Genomic DNA, 20,919 nt, shown 5'->3' with positions numbered 1-20,919 from the left:
AATGTTTGCATAGTTCTTTAGATCAAATAGATACGTAGAATAATGCACTTTTGCACTTCTTATAATTCTCAGATTTTCAAAGGGAAATGTACAAAGTTCACAACAGTATTGTTGTATTAGAATTGCAAGAGAGGAAATGAGTATTCTTAATCACATGGTTGATTTTTCACCTCGTCTCTCCATTCCTACATTTCATGTCGCATCAAAAAAGTACTTCTGTGTGTGACATATTTTGTGACATTTTCATTGATGAGAAAAAAGCTATCTGTTGTTGATTATCTACCAGACACGCGCAGTGTGTGACTGTTTGGGACTGTATCACGTTATTTATTACCTTGTAATGGTTACTCCAAAAGGTAACTGTTACAAGGTAATAATGTAAAACAGTCCCAGAGTGAAGAGATACGAGGGAAGAATAAATGCTTTTTGATCCCCGGCTGATAGCAAAGACATGACAAATGTGAAGTTGGAGAGACTTGAGTTGTTCTCTTGTGTCTGGATGGTACTGTAGGGAATATGAGTCATTGTTAAACTGGGGTTATTTTCCTCTCTCACAGCTCAGACATGCACTCCAGGGGCCTAATATGATTATGTGATGTAGGAGTTGAGGGGTCTGTAGGGTCCCTGGGTAATAATCAGATGGAGAATGGCAGTGACCAGGGTATGGATCAGTTCCCATAAGATGCTTTAGGAGGCCTGAAAAGACCTAGAGCTAGAGTTGTTGGGGTGAGAGATGCCTTGTGTTGATTTGAGGGGCACTTTTGGAAATTATTTTTCTGATTCTATGCACTGTGGTGGTTATGAACCAAGTCAGTGGGGTTGCTTTTTATTTAGTTGATCCAGTACTGGTTAAACAATCAATGCAACACTTATAGTAGCACTCTCTTAGCTAATTGATACAGCTCAAGTCTGAAATATCTATTTTTGTGACTGAGAAAATGATGATAGTTTAGTTTTGCTAATAGGCTGCCCACACCTGGCTTATATATATATATATATATATATATATATATATATATATATATATATATATATATATAGAGAGAGAGAGAGAGAGAGAGAGAGAGAGAGAGATTCGTTATATTGCAGTCAGTACCTTTCAGCAGACTGGAGTCCCTTTGTGTCCTGTTTGTGTTGGAGGAACGGTCTTGTTGTGGCACTTTGTTGACGGCTTCAAAAACATGGGGTGACTGGAGGGTCACCGCGTCTCCAAGTCCACTCGTCTATCGCTCCGTAGAGACATGACCCAACCCCCTTAGTGGTTCGACAGTCACAGTGTGGGACACACACGCACATGTGCACACACACACACTCATGTACACACACACACATACTGTTATCTCTGTCATCCTAAAATATTATGTTTTGGTAGCCTTGTCCTGGGGGTCAGTTCAATTATAGATGTTTGGAAACAACACAAATCAGATGGACATTATGACTTGTTATGCAGCATATCACAGTTGGTTGCAGGATACAGAAAAGGGTTGGATTTTCTTTCAAGATCATATAATTTCATCTTTACCTCATTTGAATCAGTTATCTTTCTCTTTCATGGCTTAATTTTGTATCATGACTAGTTAGTGTAGATTAAGCAAGTGTGAAAGTAGAAACATTCTGGCTTCTGTCTGCATAAATCTATCTGAGTGATGTGATGTCATATCGTTGGAGGGAGGGAACCAACCTAGCCAAAATTACAGTGCTGTAGCTGCAGTGCACCATTGTCTGTCGTGCAGGAAGCCAGGATCTGTGTTGGCAGGTTAGCGATGTTCCCCTGCTGTTCCTACAGTTGTACGCAGACAGACATGTAGCAGTGGCAGAGAAGGACTCACACGGACACATGCTGACATAGGGGAGGCTGGGATCTCTGCTTTGAAGTCTAACCGATGTTCCATCATGCTGCAAGGCTGTTCTGTAGTTATAGAATCTGACAGTGGTGGTGGGCTTTTCTCATATACTGTAGTATGTGATGACAGAGAAAATGGGGCTTATGTAAGTGACATCCCTTAAAGGTCCTTGGAAAGATCAACCAGACAGCCTCAAAGGTCCTTGGAAGCAAAAGTGCTGATGATTGTACTCTACTGCCTCTACTGTTGAAGATGACAGGGTAAAGTACATGGTGATCACAGCACTGTATGGCTTATATAGATCTGGTTTGTCTCAATATCAGCCCTGGCATCCCTGGAGGATACACACTCTGACATGATCTATGCTTATTTTACAGTGTGTCACTGAAATGACCGAAGTATGTGTGTACTTATATGCAAATTCATCGGGGTTTGTGTGTGTGCGTGCAAGAGTGTGCGTTTGCTTTTATGAGTGTGTGCCAAATATTGTAACTTCCCTTCTCCTTCTCTCTTGTTTGCCTTCATGGGACAGCTGTCCTCTACTTTGGTGGTTCCTCCTCTACAGTACCATTTCCAGTTGGATTCCATCCAGACAACCCTCAATACTCATAGAAGCATTATGAATGGTGACATGGCCTAAGATATGACAAGTAGCCCAGGCAGAGAGCTAGCAACTCAGATTGAAAGCTCAGATTCAATCTAACCACAATGGCTTTAGCAGCATATTCATGCATAACTTCTTTTTTTTACAATTAGTTTTATGTCTGTTTGATGAGTGTTTGAAAGGTCGAGGAAATAAAAAGTGGAAGACAAAAATGTACAAGGCAGATCGGAGGAGTTATAGTGGATGTTCAGTATTGAAAAGCATGCTGCATATATTTTACTACCATTCTATTTATGAGAAGAATTTGTTCTGTGCTCTGCATTTGAATTACTCATTGTAGAGTTACATTTTATACATACCACTACCAGTGCCATTTATAGAATAACAAATTGTGCCATATTCTAATATCGTATTCTCAATCCTGCCACAGACAACCATTGGTTCTCTACTGTTGGTTAACCTGAGGCCAGATATTTTTAGGGTAAACTGCCTACATTTGTTTTACCTGTAAGTATAACAGTGCCAATTTAGTCCATTAGATGGCGCCCAAGTTCTTTTTTCAGTTATTAATGTATAATTATTTTAACATGGGATTTATAATATTGTTTCCCCTTGATTTGTTACCCCATATCCTTTCCATGCCCACATATTATTTCCACTGTATGTCCAAATGGGTAACCCTTGCAGAACACACACAACCAGACAGTTCCAGTCATTCAGCTATAACCAGCCAAACAATGCGATCCTGTGTTTTTCCAGGCTTTAATCAAATCAAGTCAAATGTCTATGGGACATAGTGTCAGCTGGTGCGGTTGAGGGTGTAAAATGACTGCTCATTGGGTATGAATTCAGAGGGAAACAAAGTCCCTGGTAAATGTGGCATGTAGTTTGTTTTACATTTGATTTTAGTTTCATTCTAATGAAGGCAGCAGAAAAATAACTGCCATATTCTTTAAGCAAATGTAGAACACCCACCTACTGTACTTTACCTCTTTCCCCAACATGTTTCATCGGTGACTAGGACCGTTCCTCTTCATCGATGGCCACACGACTTGTTTGGCCTTGTTTTGTCTATCTGCTTTGGAACACTATTATTTATGAGAGGTCTTTTTCTTGGCAACATTGTGGAGAAAACACGACGATTACACACTGATACACCACTTCCTGGATCTCGGAGTGAAATGACTAGACAAATTCAAAAGGTAGTTATTTAGCGAAAAACTATTTTCATCTCTTGTATATCATATCTATAGTGAGGATGAATATAATGCCAAATATTATTTATTTGTAAAGAAATATATATAATAAATATATTAATATATGATATATGCCTCACTGAAACCATTTTTGGGGCTTTTACTTGTGTTTTGTTATCAATTTGTTACTTTGTTCGGGTTATTTTGATAAACTTATGATAGCATGCAAAATACTGATACTGAATGTATGATTTGTTTATTCATTGTCTTTTTGTATTGACACTGTTACATTGATATTTGTATTTATTCACCTCTTTAGCAAAGATGCATTTATATATGTTTGATATGTTGAAATGCTTACTGATTTTGTCATTGTTCTTTTTTTTTATCTCTGTTATTTTAAACACATCACAACTGCAATTATTTTTTTTACAAACATTTGACAAATTAACACTGAAGATTTTGCCTCTTAAAAGTAGTTTAATCATTGCTGATATCATCAATTAATTTTTTGATGAAAAACAGGGACTGGGTGGTGTTCCATTATTTGCTTTTCTTCACTCCATTTAAACTAGTAAACAGGCTGCGACAGTGTAATTCAATAATTCACTAATTACTGACCTATATGACAACAATACCTCAAACGTTGTAGATGAGATGCCACCACATGATTTAGGGATTAATAACATGGTGTTCTCAGGGCCAATAGAAACACAGTAATACACTTGCCTGAGTAGTGCTGACCAATAGGAGAGCAGGGAAACTCATAGGGTAGGACTTCCTGTTTTCTTGCCAGGGCCAATAGAAACACAGTCATATGCTTGCCTGAGTAGTGTTGACCAATAGCAGAGCAGGGAAACTCATAGGGTGGGATTTTCTGTTTTCTTGCTAGCGACCAAATTGATCCCAGTGGCTGCACTACATGGGGGATATGCCATTGCAGATTAGGAGACAGCAGCTGGCAATTAATTATTGGGTCAACCTACAGGGACATGGGGTGTCTCATCCTGCGAAAGGGATTTTACATGCATGCTGGGAACATGAGCGAAGACAGAATACGAGTTTTGGGTGAGTGGGTAAAACCCAGGCGAAGGAGATGGGACTGAATGGAAGGGAGTTTAGTCCAACGGTAGCTATTCCTGTAAATCCACCATGGCTACTCCAACCCCCAGTAGTTGATCTAGAAGTATTGGAGAGACTATAGAAAGATAGGGAGGGTGTTGATCCATCTGAATTGTTTAAGAGATGTACTGGATACTGTGTTTCAGGATTTTGTGGCCATTTACACAGAAAGATCCAAGGACAGGACGTACTGGGTCAGCATTTGTAGAGCAGGAATGTGGGGTGTCAGTCAGGAAACGTATTACAGATCATCTGGCTGTATATACGGCTGAGATGATGGCCATACTGTTGGCCTTGCAGTGGGTGGAGGAAGTCAAGCCAGACAGATAAGTTATTTGCTCTGATTCATGTGCAGTGTTAATGAGTCTCCAGTCCTTTAGGTCACGTAGCAGACAAGACCTGCTTTATGAGGTGCTACAAATCCATGGTAGGATTAGACAGATGGGTATACAGATAAGATTTACATGGGTCCCAGCACATGTGAGGGTGGAGGGGAACGAGGCTGTTGATGTACTGACTCAACAAGCACTTAGTAGGTGGGTTGTTGATGTAGTTTCAATGAGCAAGGTAGAAGCAAAAAGCCTGATATGGACAGTAATGATGCAGAGATGGCAGGAGCAGTGGAATAGAGATACTAAGGCGGGCATTTATTTCAAGTACAGAGGAAAGTCATGGAGGTGAGGACTGCAGGACGGAACAGAAGAAAGGAGGCAATTTTTTCAAGATTAAGGGTGGGACACAGCCGGTTGAATAAAACCTTAAATGTGATAGGAAAGCATCCAACAGGAAAGTGTGATTATTACCAGGAAACAGAGACCATGGAGCATGTACTGCTACAGTGTGGGCAGTATCAGAGGGAAAAAAGAGGCTGAGCTCTAGTATGAGGGAGAAGGGGATACATGAAATTAGTTTAAATAGTATATTGAGTAGAACATCATTAGATATAGTCTGAAATATTTTGTTAGATTTTTTAAGAGCAACGGGGCTGACAGGTAGAATTTAGTTTCTTCCTGTCTTTGGCCAACACTCTAGTACAGTAGGTGGCGGTAATGCAGCATAACGTTGGATGACAACTGCCGATAAACCCCACCGAAGAAGAAGACCAAATTGATAACAAACCCGTTGCTGATCAGATGGAATATCTTTGATTTCACAGAGTACACACTGATGTTTGCCAATAATGAACAAATAAGGTAACACATTTTTATGCTTTGTAGGACAAAAAAAATACTGATTGCTACAATGGCGATGACAAGTCATATATGGCGATGACTAGACACAAACAGCCGTTTGTTTTGTGTCAGTACATTCTGTTCTGATACAGTTGAGAAACAGCCTGCAACAATGTTGCACCAAAGGTATCGCAATTGTGGAACAATGTTACAGTCAACAATTGTGTACTGTTTCAGATTTTAGTAAACTGGTCTCCTTTTTTCGCTACCATCTAACAACGTATCTAACTGATTTAGCCACGTTGTTGCATTTATCAGATTTCATTTAATTTGACTCACCATGGTCAGACGAGTTTCCTTTGGGGGGGGATATCTGTTATCGTCTGTCAAACGAAATAAGATGTGAATTCACTCACTTCTCCCGTCTTGTGCCTCGGTGTTATTTCAAACAGACGGAAGTTAACACACCGACATCACTAATCCTGGGTCATCAATAACTGATCATGTTTTTGGCTACGTATAGAGAGTAATTTTCTAACGCCATCTAGCACATGTTGGCATGTCGTAACTATTTTATGAACATTGACTAATGTGTTTTGGGCTTTAATTCCTGTTGCAGGGTGGTTGATGACTAACCCATGAGATTTTTCAGTGATCACAGGGTCACTCAACTGTGAGACCTTCAACAGACAATCCATCCACTCACACAAACCAACATGACCTCCGAGCAGGCCAGCACCCTGCCGGCATTCAAGGGCCCTGGCGACCCCAGTCCGGGCTACTTCTCCTGGGGCCTTCGCTTCCAGGTCATCGGCCTGGGCTTTGCCTTCTACACCGCTGTGTTCGTCCTCTCCCACCTGGTGTCCATGGCTCTCTCCCAGACCTACCGCTCTCTGCTGGCTAAGGAGAAGGTGTTCTGGAACCTGGCGGCCACACGGGCCGCGTTCGGCCTCCAGAGCACGGTGGCGGGCCTACGGGCGCTGACCGAGGAGTCGGCCGTGTCCAGGGACAGGGTCAGAGGTCAGGAGGACTGGTCTTGGTTCACTGTGCTCACAGCCACAGGCTTCTTTCTGTTTGAGAATGTGGCGCTGCATGCCTCCAGTGTGGTGTTCAGGGCTTTCGACCTTCCCCTGGCCGCCCATCATTTCTTTGCCCTGTCAGGGTTTGCTGGGGCGGTGGTCTGGGACTCACTAGGACATTACCTGCCCATGGTCACTCTACTACTGGAGATGAGCACACCCTTCACCTGCATCTCCTGGATGTTACTAAAGGTAAAGGAGTGTTTGTGTCTGTCTGGTGCCTTTCATCATATTGTCTTTACAGTATGTTACTGTTTTGTTGATTGACTCCATTTGTGACACTGTACTGTAAGCTTATTCATTTTCTTATAGTTCAGTTGTTTTACTGGTGGGCTAGACATAAAAAGCACAGATGGATTTCAATTCCCCTTTTCTGTTTACGTACTCAACACTGAGACCAGCACCTTGACATGATTTGCAGTGATGATGAATGTAGAGATGGCCATTTTGAGAAAGGGGAATTTCTAGGCAGAAATAGACCCTAGTCGGCCTTCCGAGCGGCGCAGTGGTCTAAGGCACTGCATCGCAGTGCTAGCTGTGCCATTAAAGATTCTGGGTTCGAGTCCAGGCTCTGTCGCAGCTGGCCGTGACCTGGAGACTCATGGGGTGGCGCACAATTGGCCCAGCGTCGTCCGGGTTAGGGGAGGGTTTGACCGGCATGGATGTCCTTGTTCCATCGCGTACTAGCGACTCCTGTGGTGGGCCGGGTGCAGTGCACGCTGACACGGTTGTCAGGTGTAGCACATTGGTGTGGCTGCCTTCTGGGTTAAGTGAGCATTGTCAGGAAGCAGTACGGTTGGGTTGTGTTTCAGAAGGTCTCGACCTTCGCCTATCCCGAAGTGACATGTGAAATCTCATGTGACTTGGGTCTACTTATTATTTTTTCTCCCTTTTCTCCCAAATGTTGTGGTATCCAATTAGTAGTTACAGTCTTGTCTCATCACTGCAACGCCTATAAGGAATTCTCAAAGAAAGTATTCTCAAAGTGGCATTAAAATAGATTTAATTGTAACTTTTGGTCATCGGTCTACACACAATACTCTGTCAGTGGAAGAAAAGTTCTAAGATTTATTAAAAATGTGATCTGAGCAAACAAAGAAACCAGGACCCTGTCTTTCAAAGATAATTCGTAAAAATCCAAATAACTTCACAGATCTTAATTGTAAAGGGTTTAACCTCTCTAGGGTACGTGGGTAACGTCCCACCTGACCAACATCCAGTGAAAGTGCAGGGCGCCAAATTCAAACAACAGAAATCTCATAATTAAATGTCCTCAAACATACATGTATTATACACAATTTTAAATATACATTTGTTGTTAATCCCACCACAGTGTCCGATTTCAAAAAGGCTTTACGACAAAAGCATACCATGCGATTATGTTAGGTCTGCACCTAGACACAAAAAACAGCAATTTTTCCAGCCAAAGAGAGGAGTAACAAAAAGCAGAAATAGAGATACAATTAATCACTAACCTTTGATGATCTTCATCAGATGGCACTCATAGGACTTCATGTTACACAATACATGTATGTTTTGTTCAATAAAGTTCATATTTATATCCAGAAATCTCAGTTTACATTGGCGCATTATGTTTTGCCTCCAAAACATCCGGTGAAAGTGCAAAGAGCTACATCAATTCACACATCATAAATGTTGATGAAAATACAACTGTTATGCATGGAATAAAATATATTTTTCTCCTTAATGCAACCACTGTGTCAGATTTCAAAAAAGCTTTATGGAAAAAGCACACCATGGAATAATCTGAGTACCACGCTCAGACGCCAAAACAAGCAATACAGATACCCGCCATGTTATGGATTCAACAAAAGTCAGAAATAGCATTATAAATATTCACTTACCTTTGATAATCTTAATCAGAATGCACTCCCAGGAATCCCAGTTCCACAATAAATGTTCGCTTTGTTCGATAAAGTTCATCATTTATGTCCAAATACCTCCTTTTTGTTTGCGCATTTAGTACAGTAATCCAAATGCGCAGGCACTAGGTCCAGACAAAGTCAAAAACGTTATATTACAGTTCGTAGAGACATGTCAAACGATGTATATAATCAATCTTTAGGATGTTTTTATCATAAATCTTCAATAATGTTTCAACCGGATAATTCCTTTGTCTTTAGAAATGAAAGGGAACGGAGCTAACTCTCACGGGCGCGCGCCTGACTGAGCACATGGCCTTCTGGCAGACCCATGACTCAATCAGCTCTCATTCTCTCCCAGTTCACAGTAGAAGCCTGAAACAAGGTTCTTAAGACTGTTGACATCTAGTGGAAGCCTTAGTGCAATATGACCCCACAGACACTGTATATTAGATAGCCTAAGACTTGAAAACCTACAAACCTCAGATTTCCCACCTCCTGGTTGTATTTTTTCAGGTTTTTGCCTGCCATATGAGTTCTGTTATACTCAAAGACATCATTCAAACAGTTTTAGAAACTTCAGAGTGTTTTCTATCCACATCTACTAATAATATGTATATCCTAGCATCTGGGCCTGAGTAGCAGGCAGTTTACTCTGGGCACACTTTTCATCCCGACGTGAAAATAGTGCCCCTACCCCAAATAAGTTAAACACTGTTTTCCATGCTTGTTCAATGAACCATAAACAATTAACTGTGGAACGGTCGTTAAGACACTAACAGCTTACAGACGGTAGGCAATTAAGGTCAAACTTAGGACACTAAAGAGGCCTTTCTACTGACTCTGAATAACACCAAAAGAAAGAGGCCCAGGGTCCCTGCTCATCTGTGAGAACGTGCCTTAGGCATGCTGCAAGGAGGCATGAGGACAGCAGATGTGGTCAGGGCAATAAATTGCAATGTCCGTACTGTGAGACACCTAAGAAGGCGCTACAGGACGGACAGCTGCTCTTCCTCGCAGTGACAGACCACGTGTAACAACACCTGCACAGGATCGGTACATCCGAACATCACACCTGCAGGACAGGTACAGGATGGCAACAACAACTGCCCTAGTTACACCAGGAACACCCCTCTATCAGTGCTCAGACTGTCCGCAATAGGCTGAGAGAGGCTGGACTGAGGGCTTGTAGGCCTGTTGTAAGGCAGGTCCTCACCAGACATCCCCGACAACTATGTCGCCTTTGGGCACAAACCCGCAGTCGCTGGACCAGACAGGACTGGCAAAAAGTGCTCTTCACTGACGAGTTGCGGTTTTGTCTCAAATTTATCGTTTAAGGAATGAGCGTTACACCGAGGCCTGTACTCTGGAGCTAGATCGATTTGGAGGTGGAGAGTCCGTCATGGTCTGGGGCGGTGTGTGTGTTACAGCATCATCGGACTGAGCTTGTTGTGATTGCAGGCAATCTCAACGCTGTGCGTTACAGGGAAGACATCCTCCTCCCTCATGTGGAACCCTTCCTGCAGGCTCATCCTGACATGACCCTCCAGCATGACAATGCCACCAGCCATACTGCTCGGTCTGTGCATGATTTCCTGTAAGACAGGAATGTCAGTGTTCTGCCATGGCCAGCGAAGAGCCCGGATCTCAATCCCATTGAGCACATCTGGGACCTGTTGGATTGGAAGGGTGACGGCTAGGGCCATTCCCCCCCCAGAAATGTCCGGGAACTTGCAGGTACGTTGGTGGAAGAGTGGGGTAACATCTCACAGCAAGTCTGGTGCAGTCCATGAGGAGGAAATACACTGCAGTACTTAATGCAGCTGGTGGCCACACCAGATACTGACTGTTACTTTTGATTTTGCCCCCCCCCCCCCCCCTTTGTTCAGGGACACGTTATTCCATTTCTATTAGTCACATGTCTGTGGAACTTGTTCAGTTTATGTCTGTTGTTGAATCTTATGTTCATACAAATATTTACATGTTAAGTTTGCTGGAAAATAAATGCAGTTGACAGTGAGAGGACGAAATATTCAATATCATCTTGGTAAGCAACTCCAGTGTAGATTTGGCCTTGTGTTTTAGGTTATTGTCCTGCTGAAAGGTGAATTTGTCAACCCAGTGTCTGTTGGAAAGCAGATTGAACCAGGTTTTCCTCTTAAGATTTTGCCTGTGCTTAGCTGTATTGTTTCTTTTTATCAACAAAAAAACCTCCCTAGTCCGTGCCGATGAGAAGCATACCCATAACATGATGCAGCCACCACCATGTTTGAAAATATGAAGAATGGTACTCTGTGATGTGTTGGATTTGCCCCAAACATAACACTTTGTTTTCAGGAGAAAAGGTTTGTTTCTTTGCCACATATTTTGCAGTGCCTTGTTGCAAACAGGATGCATGTTTTGGAATATTTTTATTCTGTACAGTCTTCACTTTTTTTTTCTCTGTCATTTAGATTAGTATTGTGGACTAACTACAATGTTGCTGAGCCATTCTCACTTTTCTCATATCACAACTATTAAACTATGTAACTGTTTTAAAATCCTCATTGGCCACATGGTGAAACTCCTTAGCAGTTTCCTACCTCTCTGGCGACTGAGTTAGGAAGGATGCCTGTATCTTTGTATTCTCTGAGTTTATTGATACACCATCCAAAGCCTGATTTAATAACTTCACCGTGCTCCAATCAATATTACAATTATCTGTGCTTCTACACCTGCATTGCTTGCTGTTCGGGGTTTTAGGCTGGGTTTCTGTATAGCACTTTGATATATCAGCTGATGTAAGAAGGGCTATATAAGTACATTTTATTTGATCTGTATGTGTGGGGTACAGAGATGTGGTATTCATTCCAAAATCATGTTAACAACTATTATTGAACACAGAATGAGTAAATGCTACTTATTATGTTAATTTTTACTCCTGGACTTATTGAGGCTTCCCATAACAAAGGTGTTGAATACTTGTTGACTCAAGACATTTTATATTAATTACTTTCTGAAGGCACTGTACATCGTTATAGATGACGACGACCCCAAACACTGTGACAGTCTTTATCCCCTGCCCAATCAGTACAAGTATCTGTCTTCTCTCCCCTCCAGGCTGGCTGGGCGAGGACGCTCTTCTGGAAGGCCAACCAGTGGGTGATGATCCACATGTTCCACTGCCGCATGGTGCTCACGTACTACATGTGGTGGGTTAGCTGGAGTCACTGGGGGGAGATGAACATGTACGTGGCTCTGCCCCAGCGCATCCTCTTCTACACCGGCCTGGCCCTGCTCACAGTGATCATCAACCCCATCTGGACGCACAAGAAGACCATGCAGCTCCTCAACCCTGTCGACTGGAACTTCAGCAACAAGCCGCCGCCCAATGGCCCCAGTGGGGAGCAGAAGGAGAAAACTCATGAGAGATAAACAAGCCAAGAACTGTGAACCTGGTTGGAGAGTTATGAGGCTCTTTTACTATGCTTGTAAAGGAGAGGAAGGGTGACTAATTTCTCACAAACCCTTTAGCTTTTAGTGCTTGAGATGTTTTGAAGATTTCAAGTTGAACTAAACAACTGTTTTTTTTAAAGGTTCTCAGTACAGGTTTTTAGGTCTGCTGTGTCTCTACAAGATGTGGATGAAAGGACCTCTTGCTCTTGGACTTTAGAACCTAGTTGGGTTCTGAAAGGAGTTGTCACTGATGACAAGAAATCATCTCACAGTATTATTGTCTTTGGTTATAATTTGCTGTTTTGGTTACTGTTTTATTGCGAAGGAGTGCAGATGAACAGGGTATATTATTGTTCTGTTTGTCTGTTTACTGTCTGTTTACTTTGTTCAGCTTCCAGCATGAAGGTGTGAATGTGTTAGTTAACCTCTCTGGAATGGGGTGTTGGCTAGTTTGAAGTGCCCTGAGGCACCAGTGGTACTTGCACTTATAGGCACAGTGTGTAGTCACTCAACCACTGTGCTGAGTACAGACAGGTCCATGAGGCAGCAAATTTACTGGCTGAGAACAAACAGTGACAGACTGGAGACTGGGTCATTGGATCTGGCAGATCGCACGTCATTGGAAGGCAAGCAACTTTGTTCTGTATCGTACAAAACACTTCCTGACTTGCTTGAGATTAGACTGCAATGTATGCCGGTAGTGTTGCATGCTCAAATTGAATCTTTTATCAATTCATCTCATCATGTAGAAATGGTTCCTGTGCTCTGTGGCTGTCAGTGTAGTATCTTTGAAAGTAGGGTTGACTTGACGCACGTAGACTGAAATACTAAGGCAGTGGATGGACGCTAAGGGAGCTACCAGAAGCATTACTGTTTTCAAAGGAGCAACTGTAGGGAGTAGTCTAATAACAAGCACCACCGTGCCAAACAGACGGTCATGTTGCTTCCCTTTGTAACTAGTCTCTACCACTGATCTGCCTGAAAATGAAGTTAGGGTTTAGTACTTTATGGGTAATCTCTTTAGTCTCCTTATGTTACCTATCTCATTGGACCTTCTGTATGCCTGCAAATTAGTCTTTAGTGGACAATTAAATCAGGTTCATTCAAGAGTCATGTGAGTGTGAGTGAGATGGAGTGAGTAAGACAGAGTAAGTGTGAGACGTGAGACGGAGTGAGTGAGTTTGAACCCTTATCCTGGTCATTTGTGTACAAATATGTATTTCATGAATATTCTCATGGAAAACTCAGTCTTGCAGTCTAGCATTGAGTTCTTTGGAGTAAACTCACCCACATTGAGCTGCTTCCAGACCGCCCTACTTATCTCACAAAGGCTCTTTTGTGTAAAAGTATATCTTGTTTTACAAATCGGTATTACGTTAGTCACAGATCCTAGAACTAAGGCCCCCTATAGGTTATAAATGATAAGGTATGACAAGCAATTGACATGGGAAAACCTCAACAACATCCATGACATTATTTGAAGTCTTAATAGCTGACGTAAGAGACTGATGGCCAAGACGGTAAAGCCCACACTGAGAAAAAGGGGCCATAGGTATTTATTTTATATATTTTTACAAAATATTATTCAAATTGATGCAGGACTGAGTGCCTTTTATAAACATAATTAACCTTAACTTTACTAGTTTGACTAATAATTTGAATTCAGGATTTATTATTACCGTTATGAATTAAGTCAAATCAAATTTATTTATATAGCCCTTTGTACATCAGCTGATATCTCATAGCGCTGTACAGAAACCCAGCCTAAAACCCCAAACAGCAAGCAATGCAGGTGTAGAAGCACAGTGGCTAGGAAAAACTCCCTAGAAAGGCCAAAACCTAGGAAGAAACCTAGAGAGGAACCAGGCTATGTGGGGTGGCCAGTCCTCCTCTGGCTGTGCCGGGTGGAGATAACAGAACATGGCCAAGATGTTCAAATGTTCATAAATGACCAGCATGGTCAAATAATAATAGTCACAGGCAGAACAGTTGAAACTGGAGCAGCAGCACAGCCAGGTGGACTGGGGACAGCAAGGAGTCATCATGTCAGGTAGTCCTGAGGCATGGTCCTAGGGCTCAGGTCCTCAGAGAAAGAAAGAGAGAATTAGAGAGAGCATACTTAAATTCACACAGGATACCGGATAGGACAGGATAAGTACTCCAGATATAACAAACTACTGCAGCATAAATACTGGAGGCTGAGACAGGAGGGGTCAGGAGACACTGTGGCCCCATCCGATGACACCCCCGGACAGGGCCAAACAGGAAGGATATAACCCCACCCACTTTACCAAAGCACAGCCCCCACACCACTAGAGGGATATCTTCAACCACCAACTTACCATCCTGAGACAAGTCCGAGTATAGCCCACAAAGATCTTCGCCACGGCACAACCCAAAGGGTCTTGTTGTTCGGCCAAAACGTTTGACAGTGGCACTCATGACACCATGGTGATATGTGGCATTGGTCCTCCTTAATGGGAAGATTACTTGACTTACTTGACTTATCAAGGGTGACAAGTCATTGTGGCACAGTTCCATTTGTTTCACTAGTTCTTTCCTCTAAGTCCTAGCCTATGACCTAGACCTTCTCTGTTCTTAATGATTTCTAGACCTGATGCAAATATGTATGTTATGTTTTTCCATCCAATTCCTTTCAACTTCAATTTAAGCCATTAATACTTTTCTGAACTTAAATTGGTTGGATTTACTTATTTAAGTAGCTGTTACATTTCTCCTAAAGAAACCATTATGTGATGCATACTGACACATTGGTACTGTCAAAGTATTCACTATAACATGAAATGCCAATTAAAGCCGTAAAAATATATATTTCTGCCTGAACTTCTCACCTACAAACACCTCATTATGTCATGCAACATGGCCCATAGTTGGTCCCTCTTATCAGACTAGCTTCCTGAAATAAGGATTTTTATGAAAACTATTGATACCACTGATCAATTCTGTGCATAACACTTGTTGCAGTATGTTATTCCTCTGCTAGAAATGTCAATATTAAAACATCTAATACACAAGTCAGATGCATTTTACCATCACATTTAACCTTATTCTAATTATCAGTGCTGGTCCCTAGATGAGCATTACACTACACAATAATAAAGAGTTTACAACGTATCACGTTGATCATCTGTTAGTGAATTTTTGCATGTAATTCTCAAACTTTTCCATCAGTTCTGTTAAGTGTCAGATGTAATCTATCTTTATTATGTCATGTCCCAATGTATGGAGTGACATCAGAGTGACCCGCAGTACTCCACGGCTTCTCCTTGAATCCTCTTTGGCCTCTGAAGTCAGACACTCAGATGGAAGTCAGAGAGACCATTCTAGATTCAAGGGGCAGGGTTCCAGAACTATGTGATCCAAACCAGTGGTCAGATGCTGGTAGTTGTGTGGGAGCTGTATCCAGAGCTTCCAAGAGAAGAGGGTATCAGATCTGCCATCTCCACTCACTGGGGAACAACAAGGAAACTCAGATCACACCCTGACCAATCAAAACATAGAAAATACAAAGTAAACTATGGTCAGGGCGTGACAGTACCCCCCCCCCAAGGTGCGGACTCCGGCCGCAAAACCTGAACCTATAGGGGAGGGTCTGGGTGGGCATCTGTCCGCGGTGGCGGCTCTGGCGCTGGACGTGGACCCCACTCCATGACAGTTTTAATCCCCCTCCTAAACGTCCCTAAATAGGTTACCCACCACAATGATAACATGGGACAGAGGGACAGCTTGGGACAGAGGTAACTCGGGACAGATGGGTAGCTCAGCCCTGAGAGGAAGCTCAGCACTGAGAAGAAGCTCAGCACTGAGAAGAAGCTCAGCACTGAGAAGAAGCTCAGGCAGGTGGTTGGATCCGGCAGATCCTGGCTGGCTGGCGGTTCTGGAAGATCCTGGCTGACTGGCGGATCCGGAAGATCCTGGCTGACTGGCGGATCCGGAAGAGTCTGGTCGATTGGCGGATCCGGAAGAGTCTGGTCGACTGGCGGATCCGGAAGAGTCTGGTCGACTGGCGGATCCGGAAGAGTCTGGTCGACTGGCGGATCTGGAAGAGTCTGGTCGACTGGCGGATCTGGAAGAGTCTGGTCGACTGGCGGATCTGGAAGAGTCTGGTCGACTGGCGGATCTGGAAGAGTCTGGTCGACTGGCGGATCTGGAAGAGTCTGGTCGACTGGCAGATCTGGAAGAGTCTGGTCGACTGGCAGATCTGGAAGAGTCTGGTCGACTGGCAGATCTGGAAGAGTCTGGTCGACTGGCAGATCTGGAAGAGTCTGGTCGACTGGCAGATCTGGAAGAGTCTGGTCGACTGGCAGATCTGGAAGAGTCTGGTCGACTGGCAGATCTGGAAGAGTCTGGTCGACTGGCAGATCTGGAAGAGTCTGGTCGACTGGCAGATCTGGAAGAGTCTGGTCGACTGGCAGATCTGGAAGAGTCTGGTCGACTGGGTCGACTGGCAGATCTGGGAGAGTCTGGTCGACTGGCAGATCTAGAAGAGTCTGGTCGACTGGCAGATCTGGAAGAGTCTGGTCGACTGGCAAATCTGGAAGAGTCTGGTCGACTGGCAGCTCTGGCTGCTCCATGCTGACTGGCTGCTCCATGATGACTGGCAGCTCTGGCTGCTCCATGCTGACTGGCTGCTCCATGCTGACTGGCAGCTCTGGCTGCTCCATGCTGACTGGCTGCTCTGGCTGCTCCATGCTGACTGGCTGCTCTGGCTGCTCCATGCTGACTGGCTGCTCCATGCTGACTGGCTGCTCCATGCTGACTGGCTGCTCCATGCTGACTGGCGGCCCTGGCTGCTCCATGCTGACTGGCGGCCCTGGCTGCTCCATGCTGACTGGCGGCCCTGGCTGCTCCATGCTGACTGGCGGCCCTGGCTGCTCCATGCTGACTGGCGGCCCTGGCTGCTCCATGCTAACTGGCAGCTCTGGCGGCTCCTTGCAGACTGGCAGCTCTGGCGGCTCCTTGCAGACTGGCAGCTTTGGCTGCATCCTGCAGACTGGCAGCTCTGGCGGCTCCTTGCAGACTGGCAGCTCCTTGCAGACTGGCAGCTCTATGCAGACTGGCAGCTCCTTGCAGACTGGCAGCTCCTTGCAGACTGGCAGCTCTATGCTAACTGGCAGCTCTATGCTAACTGGCAGCTCTATGCTAACTGGCAGCTCTATGCTAACTGGCAGCTCTATGCTAACTGGCAGCTCTTTGCAAACTGGCAGTTCTGAACAGGCGGGAGACTCCGGCAGCGCTGTAGAGAAGGAAGGCTCTAACAGCGCTAAACAGGCGGGAGACTCTGACAGCGCTGGAGAGGAGGAGGGCTCCGACAGCGCTGGACAGGCGAGGCGCACTGTAGGCCTGATGCGTGGTGCTGGCACTGGTGGTACTGGGCCGAGGACACGCACAGGAAGCCTGGTGCGGGGAGCTGCTACCGGAGGGCTGGGGTGTGGAGGTGGTACTGGAAAAACCGGACCGTGCAGGCGCACTGGAGCTCTTGAGCACCGAGCCTGCCCAACCTTACCTGGTTGAATACTCACGGTCGCCCTGCCAGTGCGGCGAGGTGGAATAGCCCGCACTGGACTATGCAGGCGAACCGGAGACACCGAGCGCAAGGCTGGTGCCATGTAAACCGGCCCAAGGAGACGCACTGGGGACCAGCTGCGTAGAGCCGGCTTCATGGCATTAGGCTCGACGCTCAATCTAGCCCGGCAGACACGCGGAGCTGGAATATACCGCACCCGTAACACGGTGCCTGTCCGGTCTCTCTAGCCCCCCGGTAAGCACAGGGAGTCTGCCCAGGTCTCCTACCTGGCGTAGCCATACTCCCTGTTAGCCCCCCCCCAAGAAATTTTTGGGGCTGCCTCTCAGGCTTCCATCCGCTACGTCGAGCTGCCTCCTCATATCTGCGCCTCTCAGCTTTCGCAGCCTCCAGTTCTTCCTTGGGGCGGCAATATTCTCCAGGCTGAGCCCAGGGTCCTTTACCGTCCAGTTCTTCCTCCCATGTCCATTTCTCCAGGTGGTGCAGCCTCTCCCACTGCAGCTGCTGCTGCTCCTGCTGCTGCTGCCTCTGTTCCTTCTCCTGCTGCACCTTGGTGCGGCTACACTCCCCTGGTTTAGCCCAGGGTCCTCTCCCGTCGAGGATTTCCTCCCATGTCCAGAAATCCTTATTGCGCATCTCCTCGCTCTGCTCCTGCCTGTTGACACGCTGCTTGGTCCTTTTGTGGTGGGTGATTCTGTAACGGTTTTCTGTATGAGAAGGAGAGTCGGACCAAAATGCGGCGTGTCTATTGCAATCCATGTTTAATGAATTAACACACTAAACACAAACACTACCAAAACAATAAACTTAACAAAACCCGAAACAGCCTATACTTGTGTATCCTAACACAGAACAATGACATCAGGACAGGAACAATCACCCACAAACACACAGTGAACCCCAGGCTACCTAAATATGGTTCCCAATCAGAGACAATGACGAACACCTGCCTCTGACTGAGAACCATATCAGGCTGAACATAGAAATAGACAAACAAGACATGAAACATAGAATGCCCACTCAGATCACACCCTGACCAATCAAAACATAGAAAATACAAAGTAAACTATGGTCAGGGCGTGACACATGTTCTTTTTTCTTCCATGCTGGGTTGATGGGGAGGTGGTGGAACATGTAAATCTAACATGGGGTAAGTCAGCGAGAGATGTGCTTTACCAAGGTAGACAGGAATGCTGGAAGGAGCTGTTTATTTGAAACTGTGTATGAGCTAAAGTCTACGATTCCCGTCAAAAGAGGAAAACAGCAATTTAAGGAGAAAAGAAAACAGTCTGTTGTCACCTTGTCTCCTTTTCATAAAAACAGGAAATACTTTAGATTAAAAACAATATGGTGGAAGCTCATTAAGCTGGCTTTCACTGTCTGATCAGAGAAAGGAAGGAGAGGACACAAGAAGAGGAGATGACTGATTTGTTTAACAAAATAAATCATGATGTAACACAATTGCTACATTGGTTAATGTTACAAGGTTAATCAGAATAATACTCACTTTCTGGAGGAAGCAACCGATGGCTCCCTGCTCTTCTTATTGGCATTGATCCACACACTGTGGAACAACACAACAACACCTTCAGGGATACTTTTTTGTAGTTAGATCTTTCTTTCACATAATGACCAGTAGAATTGTATGAAAACAATGTTTGGAGAAATCCTTAAGTATATACTGTATAGTTATGAACAAGTTTTAACATTGCATAACATGTCCTATATTCAAACTCTCAATTCGATCATAGGTATGCCTTCAAAACGAAATCCAATGCAATGGAGAGGAGTTGAGGAGTGGACAGTAGAGAAAGAAATGATGTAACACACTTGCTGCAAACATTTCTGTTACAGGATTAACCAGAATAATACTCACTTTCTGGAGGAAACAACTGATTGCTCCCTGTTCTCCTTATTGCTGCTGGTACTGCCCTCCACCTCTTCTTGAAATTTGAGTACCTGTCCTTTTCATTTGGCTAAAACACAAAAGTGTTATATGGAGTCATATGATGAATCATCGACTCCTATGACCAAGAGAGTGTGGGGTCCTGGAGGACACAAAAAAAAATAAAAAACGTTATTTAACTAGGCAAGTCATTTAAGAACAAATAATTATTTACAATGACAGCCTACACCGGCCAAACCTGGACGACGCTGGGCCAATTGGGCGTCGCCCTATGGGTCTCCCAATCACGTCCGTGATACAGTGTGATACAGCCTGGATTCAAACCAGGGACTGTAGGGACACCTCTTGCACTGAGATGCAGTGCCTTAGACTGCTGCACCACTCGGGACACACTGAGCACTATTTCCTGTTTAACCAGCTCAGGCATCTCCTCTACAAATCTGCCTCCCTGCTACTTCTCCCTGTCTCTTGGCGCACTGAGTAGTCGTCGTCAGGTCAAACTCCTGACCAGGATGGTGTTTCCTGCTGAACTCGTCCCACTATCTATTTCCTAGAACCACTATCCTCAGCTATGAGAGATGGCGAGAGTCACCTGTCAGAGAGAGAGAGAGAGATTTCACTCTAAAGGTGTTTATTATACATAGAATGTCAATGGTAGACATGTGTTTGTGTTTGTGATTTTTTAAGTCTCCTGTGTCTTCAAGATCATCTCTACCTAAATGGCATTTTATCATCTGTACATCTTCCCCTCCCTCTTTTCTTGTGCTGCTTAACATGTTTACCTTCACACAGTCTGCTCTACTGTGTCACACTCACCAAAAAGTTGATTATGCAGCAGTGGTCTACCCGTTATGTAGTGATATGAGGGAGTGTAATTCTGTTAATCTCTAGTTGTGTGTACACAAACAACCAAGTCTGATTTCCTCATTTACACTCAGATCTTGTTTGATAAGTGAGGGCCAATAACAACAAAGATCATCCTGTATTATGACACTCAAGTCTGCTCTCTTTAAAGAAACCTGCATTTTGCATGATTTTGCAGACTCTCAAAAAGCTACTGGTGAGCAGCTTTTAGTTTTACATGCAACTATGCAGGTTAGTGTGTTGCATCACTGTAGCTGATGGGTGCTGCA

General features: G+C 44.3%; 1 protein-coding gene and 1 long non-coding RNA gene across 5 annotated transcripts; one reads left to right on the top strand and one right to left on the bottom strand.

Moving 5' to 3' along the window:
* Positions 1–1,076: 1,076 nt before the first annotated feature.
* LOC110498052 (protein CLN8) lies at positions 1,077–13,993 on the top strand. Of its 4 annotated transcripts, XM_021574612.2 has the most exons (4): positions 1,082–4,712; positions 5,799–5,959; positions 6,558–7,209; positions 12,000–13,993. In XM_021574612.2, exons 3-4 carry the CDS (start codon positions 6,655–6,657, stop codon positions 12,312–12,314), a joined length of 870 nt encoding a protein of 289 aa, XP_021430287.1. In that variant the 5' UTR covers positions 1,082–4,712; positions 5,799–5,959; positions 6,558–6,654; the 3' UTR covers positions 12,315–13,993. The 4 variants fall into 4 exon arrangements, with proteins under 4 accessions (XP_021430291.1, XP_021430290.1, XP_021430287.1 ...); XM_021574616.2 differs by lacking the exon at positions 5,799–5,959 and having other exon boundaries at positions 1,077–4,712; positions 6,591–7,209; XM_021574615.2 differs by lacking the exon at positions 5,799–5,959 and having other exon boundaries at positions 1,078–4,712.
* An 835-nt stretch (positions 13,994–14,828) lies between these two features.
* On the bottom strand, positions 14,829–20,012 carry LOC110498051. Its single transcript, XR_005037764.1, has 3 exons — positions 19,757–20,012; positions 19,388–19,444; positions 14,829–15,805 (listed from the first exon to the last, which is right to left on the bottom strand). It is a non-coding gene; the product is annotated as an uncharacterized LOC110498051 (long non-coding RNA).
* Between the last annotated feature and the right edge of the window lie 907 nt (positions 20,013–20,919).

This window comes from Oncorhynchus mykiss, chromosome 19, assembly GCF_013265735.2.
Source record: "Oncorhynchus mykiss isolate Arlee chromosome 19, USDA_OmykA_1.1, whole genome shotgun sequence".
NCBI lineage: Eukaryota > Metazoa > Chordata > Actinopteri > Salmoniformes > Salmonidae > Oncorhynchus > Oncorhynchus mykiss.
The sequence above is the reverse complement of the archived record's forward strand: the minus strand, read 5'-3'. Positions and strand labels throughout refer to the sequence as shown.